Genomic DNA, 16,419 nt, shown 5'->3' with positions numbered 1-16,419 from the left:
TGGGAGAGGGTAGAGGATTCAGGTTAATCTTCAATTCTCGGATTAATTTCATGTCCATTAGATTCTCATCTGCTCCTGAATTGACTAACGCCCCATTGAGACAGATCCCCTTCCCGTTTTGGATTCTGACTCTGGTCAGAGCCTGGGGAGGGTAGCTAGGCAGGCTATGGATGCTAACAAGTGTTTGTCGAGACTTTGTGAGTGGTTTGCCTGGAGGCCACGGCCTCGTTCCTCGGGAGAGAGATGGGTCCGACCAATCTGCATGGGCTCTTCGGTGGGAACAGGGGGTTCCATGGTAGTGGGTCCCTGGTTGGGTGAGTACCCGGTCGTGGATCGTGGCGGTGGTCTCGGTCGGAGGTGGCAAGTAACGGCCTCCTAACGTCTCTCCCCATCCCTCTCCTGTAAACGATGATCCAGACGGTGGAACCTCCACTGAGAGTGCACTTCTCAGTGGAGGGAACACAACCCGCCAAAAAAAAGGCACTTTCTTACAAACCCGAGCGTCCGCCGTACACAAAACCTATCAGTTTGTGTTTTAAGGTTTACTTGACTTCACATCATCACATCTGTTAAGACTTTACTGATCTCAAAACACTGGTTTGGTACACAAAGATCAATCAGCTCAGGCAAACAAATCCAAAAAGGTCAAGGAAAAAGCAGAAGTCAGTAAACAAGCATTAGTTAATAATAAAAAATAAAAATAAAAAACAGGAAAACCAATCACAATGAATTGCAAAAAAAAAGCTGCACTGTTTGACACTGAGGTAGAAAGACAAAGTGAGACAGAAGGTGAAGGGAACACAGCTTATATACACATGAGGTGGAGAGAGACAACAAGACACGGGTGAATCTAATGAGGGCGGGGCATACAATCAAGACTGGAGGGAAAACATACAGGTGCAGGAAGTGAAGTGATCTGAAACGAGAGCTGAGTTAAGTTTCACAATAAAACAATAAAACAGGAAACAGGAAACGAAAGGAAGAAACAAAAAACATGACCTTAAGGAGAATGCTGGGATGTATCACATCAAGTTTCATTATTCATTATTCTTTAATGCACGTGAATAACACAATATTAATATTGTTCAATGTGTCATTGATAAAAAATTTGACCTGCTCACTGGCCAACAACCACATATTCTTTGTAGCATATTTATATTGTATTATTTCCTGTGGCCCTGTCATTACATAAGCCCCTCCTTGTTGTTTGCAACTGTCTCTGTCACTCTCTCATTCAGTATATTCACTCATATTTCAGTAGTTCTCACCAGTTTCAGTTCAAGTGTATGATCCTTTTAGTCTGTTTCCTGACTCGGCCTTTGCCTGCTGATTTTGTACATGATGTGCACGTGTGCTGACCTTTCATTTTTCCTCAAATAAAGACGCTAGTTTCATCTATTATGTCTGTCTGAGTTGATGTATATGTTCATTTATAATTCATGGGGAAAATACACCACCTTTACATTTTCATCTTTACACCACATGCTGCAGAAGCTAAAGGTTTTCGGTGTACACTGCTGCTGGGGGGAAAAAATGCCACAACCTCAGAGCTGAAATTACCACAGCAACTTAAAGCTATAGCTCAAATTCATCGATGCTGTGCACCAAGCTATTGTGACATGTTGAGCTGTGTATGGATGTGTGTGCATCCACAAACCCTAAATCTTGTCAAGAAAATATAGAGTCAAATGCTAAGATAATATAATGTGTATGTGAAGAGTTTTGCAAACTAATGTTCTTCAAAAGTTTTTAGTTCACAGTCATGCTTCAGATCAGAGAAAAGGACTAATCTGATTTGCTCTGATTTCAAAATTCTTCTTGAATGTACACTCTTGTTATTTTACAGTGATTTTAGATCATTTTAAAGTGCTTCTTTCACCATGTGATTTATGTTAAGAGACAAAAGAAACATCAAACCATAGGAGGCAGTGAACATGTGACGAGTGTTGCCTTGTCGGCCAATGCCTTGATCTTATATCTGCAGAGTGGAAAGAGTATCGTGTCATTCAACACGACAAATTCAACATGATGACATCTCCAAACTTTGTCTTCTTAGTGGCGTATTTGCTCTTTGGGAAACTGGGTGAGTTCTTTTATTTTGTTTCTGGTTCATAATGTAATTTAAATATATACTGTATATATGTATATATTAAATTAGATGTGAGTTTGTCTTTTCTCGTCTTTTTCTTCAGCTGAGACGAACCATCGTGTTCTGTCCACAACTGCTCATCAAGACATTGGATTTATATCAGCTAATGTTGGTGACAACGTGTCTTTGTCATGTTTATTCACTGTGGATGATTTGAAAATTTACTGGTACAAGCAAACACTGGGTCAAAAGCCACAGCTTGTCTGTGTCGTAAAAACGTCAGGTGCAAGTGGCCGAACGCACACTTTTTATAATGATTTTAGACAAAATCCACGCTTCTCACTTCAAACTGATGCTGGTTTGAATCACTTAAACATTTCTGATGTTCAACTTTCGGACTCAGCGACTTACTTGTGTGTAGTCGGTGTGTCAGTTTGGTTTGAATTTCAAGAAGTCATCACTGTGAGTGTGGAGGGTTCAAGGTGGAATCTTCACCCTCTGGTCCATCAGTCAGAGTCACAAAGACTTCAGCCAGGAGATTCTGTCACTCTCAACTGTACAGTTCACACAGGAGCATGTGCTGGAGGAGAACACAGCGTTTACTGGCTCAAGAACGCTCAAGAACCTCACCATGGAACCATTTACAGCAAAGGAGACAGAAGTGATCAGTGTGAGAGGAAACCCAACACTCAAACACACACCTGTGTCTACAAATTACCAATGAACAGTGTGAATCTCTCTCATGCTGGGACCTACTACTGTGCTGTCGCCGCATGTGGACATATACTGTTTGGAAACGGGACTGAACTGGACTTTAAGGGTAAGAAACTTCTAGATGCCGCCTCATCTGATGAGTAGTGACAGTTCATTCTTTGACAAAAACATGACAGAGACAAAATGTCTATAATGTCTCCATTTGCAGACCAGTCATCAATGTATATCATGGCTGGAGCTTTGACATTCACCACCCTCCTGAGTATTTTACTGGCTTTCTTACTGTACAAGAGAGACAAATGTTCAGGTAATCACTTCTTCTGATGTTGACCAGCTTCTATTCACTGAATTTGGCTTTTGAATTAAATACCGTCATGTCTGTGTTTCACAACCAGAGTCTTGTGCCCAATTATCAGCTCGCTCCACATCAAATGTAGAGGTAAATACATTATAATCTCTCATCAAACTTACATATACCACCTTATATTAGCACAAACAGAGCCAATGTACTGATGTGTGTGTCTGTTGTTTCCAGGGGAACAGAGATGGTGACAATGTCCACTATGCTGCTTTAAGTGTCCACCTGCCTAACAGATCAAGAAGACAGATGGACAATGCAAATAATGAATGCGTGTACTCCAGTGTTCGACATTAACTCTGTCTTTGTTAGTTCTGTTTTTTTCTCAGTCTTTCTTTATTGTAAACATCACAAACGTGAAGTTTTGGTTGAGTTTTTTCCCCCAATATCTGAACTTTAGCCATTTACACTGTAATTTACATGCTATTGTTTCTGTGGTTTCTAGCAACATGTACATAGAGGAACTTCATTGGATATGACTGTAGATGTGTCCATTTTGTTGCTTTTGTTTGTTTTTAACCAGCAATAAAACTCACTGAGATTAAAAATCTCTTTTGCAAGAGTGTCCTGACCAAGACTGGCAGCAGTATAGGTTTTAGACAGGACAGAGTTACAACTATTCAAACATTCTGTTATGAACTTTCACAAAGCTTGGACCCAAATGCACGAGACCAGAAACAGGAGAAAGCTTATTGACTTTTTAAATCAACAAACAAAATGTGAGCTGGACAGCTCTGAAAAAAGGCTAATCGCTAAGCTAAACTAGATCTCAAACTAACAAAATCTTAGCTTGACTATAACTTCAAAAAGATCTCTTTCTTGGTTCGAAACATGGAGTGAACATACATAAGACGCACTGGCAACTGAAAGTGGGAGAAGGGAGTATATGTAGGGAACGAGGATAATGAGGGGGGTGGAGTGGCTCAGTGCTTAAGACCGGTACCCTGTGTGCAAAAGACTTCATGGTTCATGGCAAGTTCAACTCCACCCCTAGTAGGTTGTACTCAATTCCCTTGTAAGTCGCTTTGGATAAAAGCGACTGCTAAATGACATGTAACGTAATATTACATGTCATTTAGCAGTCGCTTTTATCATTACTAATGTAGCACGTAGCATCATCATGTAGCACCACGTGAACACAATCAGGGAATCAGGCGAGACACAGAACAAGCACCTTGACAGACAAGGTGCTCACCCTTACCAAAATAAAACAGGAAGTGACACTGACCTAAAACAAACTAACACAAAATAAAACAGGAAGTGACAGGGAACTAAAACTAACTAACACAATTGACGGTGCATGACAGTACCTTCGAGAACCGGTCTACCACTGTGAGGATGGTGGCTTTCCCCCTAGAGACTGGCAGACCGGTAACAAAGTCCAGGGAGATGTCGGACCAGGGGCGACTAGGAACTGGAAGAGGTCCACAACAGTCCCTGCTGAGTCCTTGAGGACGTCTTGTTCCGTGCACACAGTGCACGCTGCAACATATTCTCTCACGTCCTGGTCCAGACCAGGCCATCAGGACCTTTTTTCCGGATCACAAAGTTGGGCCGTCTGGCCCCCGGATGGCAGGTAAGTAGTGAGGTGTGAGCTCAATGACTGACCTGGGACCGCATGGTTTCCGCATAAGCGGAAAGAACCTAGGTGCCGAGATCACACCAAGTTCACTTTTTACCTGGTTTTCTGTAGGCCAAGTCACCGCTCCAACCACAAGGTTCAGTGGGAGGATTGGTTCAGGATCCTTGGCCATAGGCTCTGGGTCATGGAGACAAGAGAGGGTATCAGGCTTCCCATTCTTGGACCCAGGTCTGTAAGAGAGGGCAAAGTTAAAGCGGTTGAAAAACAAGGACCACCTGGCTTGACGTGAATTGAGTGAATTGAAGTGCTTTTCTTATGTATTCCAGGTTCTTATGGTCGGTCAAAACCAGAAAAGGAAGCTGAGCCCCCTCCAGCCAATGCCTCCACTCTTCCAGAGCCACCTTCACTGCCTTGTTTCCCACGTGGTAGTTCCGCTCTGCTGAGGTGAGCTTCCTGGACAGGAAGGCACAGGGGTGGAGTAGGTTGTCCTGAGTCGGACCTCTGGGACAGGACCGCCCCCACCCCCTTGTTAGATGCGTCCACCTCTACCACGAATTGGCGTTGCGGGTCCGGGATGTTGAGGACCGGTGCTGAGGAGAACGCCATCTTGAGGCGTTGGAATGCCTTCTCTGCCTGTGGATTCCATACAAACGGAACTAGACAAGGTCAGTGCATGTAAAGGAGCAGCGACTGAGCTAAAGTTTCTGATGAATTTACGATAAATGTTGGCAAATCCTAAAAACTGCTGTACCTTCTTCTGGTGGGCGGCGTAGGCCAGTCCCTCACTGCACTGACCTTCGCCGGGTCCATTTCCATCTTCCATGGGGAGATGATAAATCCAAGGAACGTGATGGTGGTGGTGTGGAACTCGCATTTCTCTGCCTTGACGTACAACTGATGCGCTAGTAATTGCTGGAGGACCTGGCTAACGTGGGTGATGTGGGTCTTAATGTCCAGGGAAAAAATCAGAATGTCATCAAGATAGACAAAAACAAACCGGTTCAGAAAATCTCACAGAATGTCATTAAACATGGATTGGAAAACAGCGGGGGCATTAGACAAACCAAAGGGCATCATCAGGTACTCATAGTGTCCTGTCGGGGTATTGAAACCAGTCTTCCATTCATCCCCTTCTCTGATCCTAACTAAATGGTACGCATTTCTGAGGTCTAGCTTGGTGAATACACAGGCTTCCTGGAGTTGTTCGAAGGCAGATGATATGACGGGGAGAGGATAACGGTTTTTGACAGTAATCGAGTTGAGGGGACTATATTCTATGCAGGGCCGAAGGGATCCATCCTTCTTGGCCACGAAGAAAACCTTGAAGCGGCTTGGGATGAAGAAGGTCGAATTAGCCCTGTCTTTAAAGACTGCTCAATATAGTCCTTCATGGCTTGCTTTTCGGGCGGTGAGAGTGAGTAAACTCTCCCTTTTGGGATAGTCGCACCAGGCACTAGACCGATGGGGTAGTCGTATTGTCTGTGGGGTGGAAGTGACGTGGCCTTAGTCTTGCTGAACATCTCCCCCCAGTGGTGATAAGCTTTAGGAACTGAGGATAAGTCTGGGCTGTCAAATGTTCTGGTTAGTGTGGGCCGAAGCCTTACTCACTGTGGAGATCAGGTAGGCTGCAAGGGTTTTCTTCTCACAGAATTTCCCCTCCCCATGATTCTACCTCCCCGGTTCGCCAATTCAACTCGGGGTTGTGTACCAAGTACGAGGGAGTGAAAAGGTGATTCGAATTCATGAAAAGACAGGTGTTCAATACGGTCATTAATCATTATGGTGATGGGTTTCAGTGCAATGGGTGATCTCGGGCCCTGGCTGTGACGGGAGAGGGTAGAGTATTCAGGTTAATCTTCAATTCTCGGATTCATTTCATGTCCATTAGATTCTCATCTGCTCCTGAATTGACTAACGCCCCATTGAGACAGATCCCCTTCCCGTTTTGGATTCTGACTCTGGTCAGAGCCTGGGGAGGGTAGCTAGGCAGGCTATGGATGCTAACAAGTGTTTGTCGAGACTTTGTGAGTGGTTTGCCTGGAGGCGACGGCCTCGTTCCTCGGGAGAGAGATGGCTCCGACCGATCTGCATGGGCTCTTCGGTGGGAACAGGGGGTGCCATGGTAGTGGGTCCCTGGTTGGGTGAGTACCTGGTCGTGGATCGTGGCGGTGGTCTCGGTCGGAGGTGGCAAGTAACGGCCTCCTAACGTCTCTCCCCGTCCCTCTCCTGTAAACGATGATCCAGACGGTGGAACCTCCACTGAGAGTGCACTTCTCAGTGGAGGGAACACAACCCGCTAAAAAAAGGCACTTTCTTACAAACCCGAGCGTCCGCCGTACACAAAACCTATCAGTTTGTGTTTTAAGGTTTACTTGACTTCACATCATCACATCTGTTAAGACTTTACTGATCTCAAAACACTGGTTTGGTACACAAAGATCAATCAGCTCAGGCAAACAAATCCAAAAAGGTCAAGGAAAAAGCAGTCAGTAAGCAAGCATTAGTTAATAATAAAAAACAGGATACCAATCACAATAAATTGCTTAAAAAAAAAAAGCTGAACTGTTTGACACAAAGGTAGAAAGGGAACACAGCTTATATACACATGAGGTGGAGAGATCCAACAAGACACAGGTGAATCTAATGAGGGCGGGGCATACAATCAAGACTGGAGGGAAAACACACAGGGGCAGGAAGTGAAGTGATCTGAAACGAGAGCTGAGGTAAGTTTCGCAATAAAACAGGAAACAGAAAAAATGAAAGGAGGAAACAAAAACCATGACCTTAAGGGGAATCAGTCATTATGTATTAATGCACGTGAATAACACAATATTAATATTGTTCAATGTGTCATTGATAAAAAAAAACTCCCATTTGACCTGCTCACTGGCCAACAACCACATATTCTTTGTAGTATATTTATATTGTATTATTTCCTGTGGCCCTGTCATTACATAAGCCCCTCCTTGTTGTTTGCAACTGTCTCTGTCACTCTCTCGTTCAGTATATTCACTCACATTTCAGTAGTTCTTACCAGTTTGAGTTCAAGTGTATGATCCTTTTTGTCTGTTTCCTGACTCGGCCTTTGCCTGCTGATTTTGTACATGATGTGCACGTGTGCTGACCTTTCATTTTTCCTCAAATAAAGACGCTAGTTTCATCTATTATGTCTGTCTGAGTTGATGTATATGTTCATTTATAATTCATGGGGAAAATACACCACCTTTACATTTTCATCTTTACACCACATGCTGCAGAAGCTAAAGGTTTTCGGTGTACACTGCTGCTGGGGGGGAAAATGCCACAACCTCAGAGCTGAAATTACCACAGTAACTTAAAGCTATAGCTCAAATTCATTGATGCTGTGCACCAAGCTATTGTGACATGTTGAGCTGTGTATGGATGTGTGTGCATCCACAAACCCTAAATCTTGTCAAGAAAATATAGAGTCAAATGCTAAGATAATATAATGTTTATGTGAAGAGTTTTGAAAACTAATGTTCTTCAAAAGTTTTTAGTTCACAGTCATGCTTCAGATTAGAGAAAAGGACTAATCTGATTTGCTCTGACTTCAAAATTCTTCTTGAATGTACACCCTTGTTATTTTACAGTGATTTTTAAAGTGCTTCTTTCACCATGTGATTTATGTTAAGAGACAAAAGAAACATCAAACCATAGGAGGCAGTGAACATGTGACGAGTGTTGCCTTGTCGGCCAATGCCTTGATCTTATATCTGCAGAGTGGAAAGAGTATCGTGTCATTCAACACGACAAATTCAATATGATGACATCTCCAAACTTTGTCTTCTTAGTGGCGTATTTGCTCTTTGGGAAACTGGGTGAGTTCTTTTATTTTATGTTTCTAGTTTATAATGTAATTTAAATACATACTGTATATATGTATATATTAAAGTAAATGTGAGTTTGTCTTTTCTCGTCTTTTTCTTCAGCTGAGACGAACCATCTTGTTCTGTCCACAACTGCTCATCAAGACATTGGATTTATATCAGCTAATGTTGGTGACAACGTGTCTTTGTCATGTTTATTCACCAGAGATGATTATGACCAATACTGGTACAAGCAAACACTGGGTCAGAAGCCACAGCTTATCTGTATTGTAAAAACGTCAGGTGCAAGTGGCAGAACGCACACTTTTTATAATGATTTTAGACAAAATCCACGCGTCTCTCTTCAAATTGATGCTGGTTTGAATCACTTAAACATTTCTGATGTTCAACTTTCAGACTCAGCAACTTACTTTTGTGTAAGCGTTTGGTCAGTTTGGTTTGATTTTAAAGAAGTCATCACTGTGAGTGTGGAGGGTTCAAGGTGGAATCTTCACCCTCTGGTCCATCAGTCAGAGTCACAAAGAATTCAGCCAGGAGATTCTGTCACTCTCAACTGTACAGTTCACACAGGAGCATGTGCTGGAGGAGAACACAGCGTTTACTGGCTCAAGAACGCTCAAGAACCTCACCATGGAACCATTTACACCAAAGGAAACAGAAGTGATCAGTGTGAGAGGAAACCCAACACTCAAACACACACCTGTGTCTACAAATTACCAATGAACAGTGTGAATCTCTCTCATGCTGGGACCTACTACTGTGCTGTCGCCGCATGTGGACATATACTGTTTGGGAACGGGACCAAACTGGACTTTAAGGGTAAGAAACTTCTAGATGCCGCCTCATCTGATGAGTAGTGACAGTTCATTCTTTGACAAAAACATGACAGAGACAAAATGTCTGTAGTGTCTCCATTTGCAGACCAGTCATCAATGTATATCATGGCTGGAGCTTTGACATTCACCACCCTCCTGAGTATTTTACTGGCTTTCTTACTGTACAAGAGAGACAAATGTTCAGGTAATCACTTCTTCTGATGTTGACCAGCTTCTATTCACTGAATTTGGCTTTTGAATTAAATACCGTCATGTCTGTGTTTCACAACCAGAGTCTTGTGCCCAATTATCAGCTCGCTCCACATCAAATGAAGAGGTAAATACATTATAATCTCTCATCAAACTTACATATATCACCTTATATTAGCACAAACAGAGACATATTACAATGTACCGATGTGTGTGTGTGTTGTTTCCAGGGAAACAGAGATGGAGACAATGTCCACTATGCTGCGATAAATGTCCACCTGCCTAACAGATCAAGAAGACAGATGGACAATGCAAATAATGAATGCATGTACTCCAGTGTTCGACATTAACTCTGTCTTTGTTAGTTCTGTCATTTTCTCAGTCTTTCTTTATTGTAAACATCACACGTGAAGTTTTGGTTTAGTTTTTTCCCCCAAATGAGTATCTGAATCTTATTCAGTTACACTGTAATTTACATGCTATTCTAACATAAAGAGAGACGGCAGCTCTTCAACTGAAGACCCTTCAGCAGAGAGCTAAACAAGGTTCCAGCAGCAAGAGAATCCACTCTGCTGGTCTTCAAGCAGGCCCGCTCACAGCAGCCTGCTATCAGAGGCAGCGACATCAGAGGGATCCAGAGCCAGGTTAGCTCCAAGTAGCTAACTTTGTAAGGAGGACCTGCACACACACAGACTCCCTCTCTCTCTCTCTAATAAATGTTTTATAATATATACAGTCTGGTCTGATTAATGTTGCACAAGTGTGTATATTGCCAACCTCTTCCCTGTAGAACTTCAATCCTTCAATTCACCTAACTATTGATGTAGTATTGTGATTTATCAATTATTAAGTTAATTATTAATCATAATCCAAATTGGTAGTCGGCTTAATTTATGAGACTGTTTTTGGAGGTTATGAATTAATGGTTCATTCAGAACCGATTGTTCTCCTCTCTTTGAGAGGAATGGTGCCCCGATTTGAGTTTGACTCAACTTTTTATAAGAAATTCATTATTCCATAATTAATCAATTATTAAAGGGGACATATTGTGCAAAATCAACTTTTTAACCATTTCAATACTTATATCTGCGACTCTGGAGGCCCTACCAGTCGCCAAAGTGTGGAAAAAGAATACTGCACATTTCACAGCGAATTTTACCGCCCCACCAGTAAGTTTACCTCGAGAGCTCCACCTTAGCTCCACCTTGTCCCTGCGAGAGTGCAGGCGGGGGAGGAAGAGTGGTATTATGTCAACGCGGAGGGACAAGTGTGCTGTTTGTGGCTGCACAGTGGAGCACAGTGTTTTACACAAACTTCCAGCCTCAGAGGATTTTATATATGAAGCTAATGTGCCGGATAAAGTCAGCAAACGTGTGTTCGTGTGTTCGCACCACTTCACATCAGACTGCGGCCAACGGTCGCCATGTTTAGTCAGCGACCGTATTTCACCGACGTACAAACACACACATTTTGTGGCGATCAGTGGTGCTGTCTTTTTAACTGATTTTCACAGAGAGTGCCGTCACAGGAAGAGACATCTGACACAAGGATCAAGACCTAGGGACAGCACAGCTGATCTGCCACTGTATGTGACTGTATCAGACTGAGTCTGTGCTCCGGAGCTGGCGATCAGTGGTGGCTTAGGGACAGCACCGCTGATCGCCACTACTGATGGCCAGCTCCGGAGCACAGGCAGTTTAGGCAGCTCGCCGCACGCCGCTGCCGATCAGCGGTGCTGTCCCTAAGTGTTTTTAACTGCTTTACAGTCTGTGACGGCATTCTCGCTGCCATGTTGATATTGTCAGAGAACTAGTGGAGGGAGGAGGAGAGAAATGGAGCTGAGTGACTGAGCGCTGTAAAGAGGACAAATCAGAAATCCCCTGGGAGAAGTGGGTGTGTGTTTGCCTGTGTCTCATTTGCATTTAAAGGGACCATGCACAAAACAGAGCGTTCTGAAAGGGGCAGGTTTAGCAGGGTTATTGAACTGCTATGGTGCTTCATCCTTATGGTATTTTGACCAAAGCATATCACTGACATGTTCATTAGGACACCAGGGAACTATTTTAATTGGGGAAATAGGGTATAATATGTCCCCTTTAATATTCTAAATTCATAACCAATCACGCTCCTAATCCCAACAATTGCAAAAGGTGCATCAAAGATCTGTGTCAACATGGCACCACAGGATGCAAATAGATGTTGGGGTGGTTGTGGGGCTTAATGCATGGAGGGGGGGCATATCTTATCGATGCAGCAGTGTAAGCTCGGGTTGACTGCCTGAACTAGCTCGCAGGCCCGCAAATCTTGAAAGGCAGTTCTCTGCAGGTCTTTCATCCTGTAAAACCTCCTCCGAAACAAAACTGACCACGAGCATGTGACCACGTTTCTATTACAGGACAGCGTCACTTCACGTTGGCCAATCAAACACAAGTCATGTCCGTGAAGCCGGAGAAAAGCTCAAGACTCTTTCCACTCAGAAAAGATATTCGGTCACGATGACACCTACAAAGATTCTTATCTGCCTCACATTGTTGTTCTTGTGCAAAATGGGTGAGTAGCTTTTTGTGCCTCTTGTTGTGTAATCCCTCAAAGAGTCATTGTTTCTAATATTATCTAACAGGGGCGTGTACTTACTTACATTACTTGTGCTTGTGCTTTGTCTCCTCTGTCACTTTAGTTGGGATGACCAATCTGTCTTCATCTGGTCGTCAACAGAGACATTTTGTTTCAGCGCATGTTGGTGAAAGTATAACTTTGCAGTGTTTCTATAAGAAGGACATACAAAAGCTTCTCTGGTATAAGCAAACCTTTGGACACAAACCAAGGCTCATCGTGACCTTCTTCCCAGCTAATAAAACAAACACTTTTTCTGATGAATGCAAGGACAAATCCCGTTTTACACTGGATCATGAAAATGGCAAAATTCTCTTGAAGGTGTCAGATTTACATGTTTCAGACTCAGCTATTTACCTCTGTGCATCCGCTTATCCCTTTGTATTTGAATTTAGAGAAGCCCACACTGTGAGTGTGGAGGGTTCAGGGTTGAACATCAGAGCTCTGGTCCAACAGTCATCGTCTGAGGAGATACAGCCAGGAGGATCTGTGAATCTCAGCTGCACAGTCCAGACAGGGATGTGTGATGGAGGACATCGTGTTTATTGGTTCAAGAACTCTCAAGAATCTCACCAAGGAATCATTTACACCCATGGAAACAACAGTGATCAGTGCGATGCTCCAACTCACTCCTGTGTCTACAGCCTGTCGATGGAGAACTTAAATCTCTCTCATGCTGGGATCTACTACTGTGCTGTCGCTACATGTGGACACACCGTCTTTGGAGACGGGACCAAACCCGACTTTAAGGGTAAGTTCTTGTATTGCAGATGTTGTAAAATAGTTGCTCAAATTAAAATCTCTTTGTTGTCTCTGTTGTTTGGTTCTACACAGAGGTCCATCATCGTTTACTCGTATGTTCAGCAGTCACCACCCTGCTGAGTGTTTTACTGGCTTTCTCAATCTGCATCAGTAACAAGAGAAACAGCAGCTCTAGCGCAGGTACTTTGAATTCTAACTTGGTTTTTAAACTATTCCCGTGAAAACATAATGACTTTCAGTAATTCTCTTTTCAGATTCTCATGCAATTCTTTCACAGTGCTCCAAAACACATGCAAAGGTATTTCTCCCTTAAAGATGAGCCAGATTGTTACTATTTAAAGATATTTTTACCACACTAACACAAGTACACATGATTTCCTGTTTCTCAGCCCCAGACTCACCAGAACGAAGACGCCCTCTGTTATGTTGCTTTAAAGGAAACCAGATCTGAGAGAGAGATGGACGACATCTGGACTGAATGTGTGTACTCAGGCATAAAACTGTAAAGCAGTTTGATTGCTTTACAATTATTATTACATTTTATGTATTGTCTGTATTTTAATTACTTGTTTTCACTGAGTTCATTTGTTTATCCAGTTTCAAATTTGGAAACCTTTTCAATACTGCTCTAAATAAAGTCATTATTATTATTGTTGTTGATATTATTACTGAGGCTAAATGAGAAAGATAGCTCTTTCATTTTATTTTTCTGTATTCTGTTTTATTTATGTCATACTTGGGTTTTGTTCAAAATGTAAATTGTAATGTTTCCAAAGTTTTCATTTTGTGTATAAAATGTGCCACAAAAATAAAGCTGCCTTGCCTTGTCTAAAGAGCAGTCAGTCTGTGAAGTGAGATGTACTAAACACTACCACAAAACCACAACGTCAGATCAAGCTCTAAAGCTGTCTTTCATCAGTTCATACCTTTCCTCTAACTGGAAATTTAAACCGAGGGTCAAGGTTGAAACTCGCTCTTTGCGTCGTGTGGTGGTGAAGGTGTGAGCAGGTTTCGGCTGGTGGAAACTTTAAGTCCGAGCTTGAACACAGGAAGAAGGAAGTCAGGCCTACGTGTGTCATCTTTACAAAGGAAGCTGTGTGAAATGAAGGTTTTAGGAGCAAAATACAAGCCCCCCACCAAAAGAAGTGAATGGTTATGCTGATAAATGTAAGAATGCAATGAGTGATCATGTGAAACAGCACTCTCATCTATACTTGTTCAAATATTTGTCATAGAAAATGAACAATGAACTGAGCTCCTGTAACACCTGTATGTGGAAATACTGTTTTTAAGTGGGCTTAATCCCAAAACACTAATGTACACTGTCACTACACCTTTAGGCCAAATCCACATACAGGTGAGTATTTTTGAAATCTGACATTTGCCCACTCTGGCTTTAAAAATAACACTCAAGTATCAAAAATACCCACTGTTAAGTGTTGTCAAAGCATGTCAAGTCAACTGTGGGTGATAGAGTTGGTTAAAAAAAACCACCATTTCCTGTTAAGCACTGCTAACACTTAGCTTAGCCAACATTACTCAAGTCTCACACTGACGCCAAACAGAGGAGACAGTTTTGTTTTTTTACTACACATATATTTTTCCAAAATGCACATTTTCACAGACCTAAACCATAGTTTATATGCTTTTAAAGGGGCAAAATGCACAGAGAAATTCAATGTTTTTACTGGACCTCAGTATTTATTTATTTATTTAGGATCAGAAAACTTTCTGCCCAAGGTCAAAGTCATACTGTTGTCCAGCATTAAAAATCAGACTGTCAAGCTAAAGTGTTCACTTCGAAGGGGTTTGACCTCTTCGAGGTCCACTGGGAGTTTCTTTTAACTAACTGCATTTTCCACACCACAGCCAGTTTCTTTGTCTCTCTGTGCTGACACACAGTGTGTGGCCAAAAGTCACAGATACTAAGTAGCACTGTGGTTAGTGAAGACCTGAATTCATGTGCTTCATAGATGAGCTTAAATGAAACGGACAGCTAACTGAAGAACTTATTTCCCACATCAGGGAACAGCACAAACAGAAACAACAACAACAAAAACATGACAAAATGTCACAGACTCACCAAAGAACTTCACTTAAATACAAACTGATAATGAGGGAATGAGCTGCAGGTGCAGTGATTAGAGGAGACACAGGTGAGCAGAACGAGGAGGAAGGAAAATAACAGGAACAGGGCGGAGCTAACGAGACAGATGAGAATTAAGTGGTAGTCTTTCAAGAATAAAGTTGTAATATTATGAGAATAAAGTGGCCATCTTTCGAGAATAAAGTTGTATTTATTATTCAAGCAAAATCTCAGATGATGAGCTGCAACCTGTGTCAAGATGATGTTTAATTCTGGATTGATAGATAGGTAGTAAAGTAAGCCACAAGCCTGCATGAGGAAGAACACCAGAGTCAAGTGTTGTGTTCACTGCCACCAGACAGACCAAGGAAACCAGTGGAACAGCTGCTCACAGTGAAAGTGAGGATCTACTCTATCGTTATTACATTTCAAGATTCAAGCTGTGGAATGATTAACCCATTGTAATTAAACCTGAATCACTTTTAAAGACCCACCTCTTCGCCTTGGCCTTTGCTTCAAGACGAGAACAGTCATCCCAGACACGTCTGTCTGGCTTTTTACCATTTTATTATTCGCTATTTTACAGATTTAATTTATGTTTTATGTCTTGTTTGTATGCCTTTTACTTGGTAAACACTTTGATCAACCCAGGTTGTTGTTAAATGGTGCTCTAGAAATAAAGTTGACTTGACTTGACATTCATTCGTCTTTTTGCATTCATTTTTTTTTTTTGCATGAGTGATCAGACACTCCTGAGAACGAAGACAACAGTAACAAAATGAACCTTTTAAATTCAGGCTGAATTGTTGTTCACATTTCTTTCAATCTCTCTCTCCTTTAAAAGTCTCCGTCTGCACTTTTACATTTTTTTGAATAATGCCTGAGAGGGAAAAGGGCCAGCCAAACGTGCCAGAAGACACCATGAAATTAGCATTTATCTACAGGAAGGGACAGCAGGGTGTGGTCTCAAATTCTGTACTTTGAGACCACAGGAGCGCTACAAGTTGGTGAGGGAGGTTGTGGTCAGTAAAGATGTAAATCTATTCACAGGAAGACAACAGCAGGATGCTGTCTCAACTGCCGTAAGAGACGGGAAATACGACAAATAATACATAACAAAGCAGAAGTGTGTCCACTCCAGGAAGACAGCAGGTCAAAGTCGGGACACACTTGGACCCATCTGCAACAGGGTCACGTGGTTCATGAAGCAGCCAATAGTTCCAAACAAGCTGGTGCCATCGGTCTGAATGGACGGACAGCTGCAGCAGCTACTGAATGACTTGTAGCTCAGTTGAGACTCAACTGGTTGACATTGTGGGAATGTACTATAGACACAGATGCT

General features: G+C 42.4%; 3 protein-coding genes across 3 annotated transcripts; all 3 read left to right on the top strand.

The window, feature by feature from the left end:
• Window positions 1–1,740: 1,740 nt before the first annotated feature.
• LOC122766176 lies at window positions 1,741–4,114 on the top strand. Its single transcript, XM_044020842.1, has 5 exons — window positions 1,741–2,083; window positions 2,193–2,909; window positions 3,012–3,110; window positions 3,199–3,242; window positions 3,339–4,114. The coding sequence occupies exons 1-5, from the start codon at window positions 2,026–2,028 to the stop codon at window positions 3,456–3,458; spliced, it is 1,038 nt and encodes a 345-aa protein (XP_043876777.1). The 5' UTR covers window positions 1,741–2,025; the 3' UTR covers window positions 3,459–4,114.
• Window positions 4,115–5,222: 1,108 nt separating this feature from the next.
• On the top strand, window positions 5,223–10,304 carry LOC122766020. Its single transcript, XM_044020597.1, has 6 exons — window positions 5,223–5,408; window positions 8,484–8,582; window positions 9,153–9,410; window positions 9,498–9,611; window positions 9,700–9,743; window positions 9,847–10,304. Exons 1-6 carry the CDS (start codon window positions 5,318–5,320, stop codon window positions 9,964–9,966), a joined length of 726 nt encoding a protein of 241 aa, XP_043876532.1. The 5' UTR covers window positions 5,223–5,317; the 3' UTR covers window positions 9,967–10,304.
• Window positions 10,305–12,106: 1,802 nt separating this feature from the next.
• On the top strand, window positions 12,107–13,641 carry LOC122766919. Its single transcript, XM_044022169.1, has 5 exons — window positions 12,107–12,166; window positions 12,294–12,980; window positions 13,064–13,171; window positions 13,246–13,289; window positions 13,381–13,641. Exons 1-5 carry the CDS (start codon window positions 12,112–12,114, stop codon window positions 13,495–13,497), a joined length of 1,011 nt encoding a protein of 336 aa, XP_043878104.1. The 5' UTR covers window positions 12,107–12,111; the 3' UTR covers window positions 13,498–13,641.
• Window positions 13,642–16,419: the final 2,778 nt, after the last annotated feature.

Source organism: Solea senegalensis, linkage group LG3 (assembly GCF_019176455.1).
Source record: "Solea senegalensis isolate Sse05_10M linkage group LG3, IFAPA_SoseM_1, whole genome shotgun sequence".
In the NCBI taxonomy this organism is placed as follows: Eukaryota; Metazoa; Chordata; class Actinopteri; order Pleuronectiformes; family Soleidae; genus Solea; species Solea senegalensis.
The sequence above is the reverse complement of the archived record's forward strand: the minus strand, read 5'-3'. Positions and strand labels throughout refer to the sequence as shown.

Coding starts and splice junctions, on each gene's coding strand:
- LOC122766020 (XM_044020597.1), top strand. CDS start 5,318: ATGTTGAGGACCGGTGCTGAGGAGAACGCCATCTTGAGGCGTTGGAAT. Junction 5,409..8,483: donor TACAAACGGAACTAGACAAG/GTCAGTGCATGT, acceptor TTATATCTGCAG/AGTGGAAAGAGTATCGTGTC. Junction 9,744..9,846: donor GCTCCACATCAAATGAAGAG/GTAAATACATTA, acceptor TGTTGTTTCCAG/GGAAACAGAGATGGAGACAA.
- LOC122766176 (XM_044020842.1), top strand. CDS start 2,026: ATGATGACATCTCCAAACTTTGTCTTCTTAGTGGCGTATTTGCTCTTT. Junction 3,111..3,198: donor CAAGAGAGACAAATGTTCAG/GTAATCACTTCT, acceptor TTTCACAACCAG/AGTCTTGTGCCCAATTATCA. Junction 3,243..3,338: donor GCTCCACATCAAATGTAGAG/GTAAATACATTA, acceptor TGTTGTTTCCAG/GGGAACAGAGATGGTGACAA.
- LOC122766919 (XM_044022169.1), top strand. CDS start 12,112: ATGACACCTACAAAGATTCTTATCTGCCTCACATTGTTGTTCTTGTGC. Junction 12,167..12,293: donor GTTGTTCTTGTGCAAAATGG/GTGAGTAGCTTT, acceptor CTGTCACTTTAG/TTGGGATGACCAATCTGTCT. Junction 13,172..13,245: donor AAACAGCAGCTCTAGCGCAG/GTACTTTGAATT, acceptor TTCTCTTTTCAG/ATTCTCATGCAATTCTTTCA.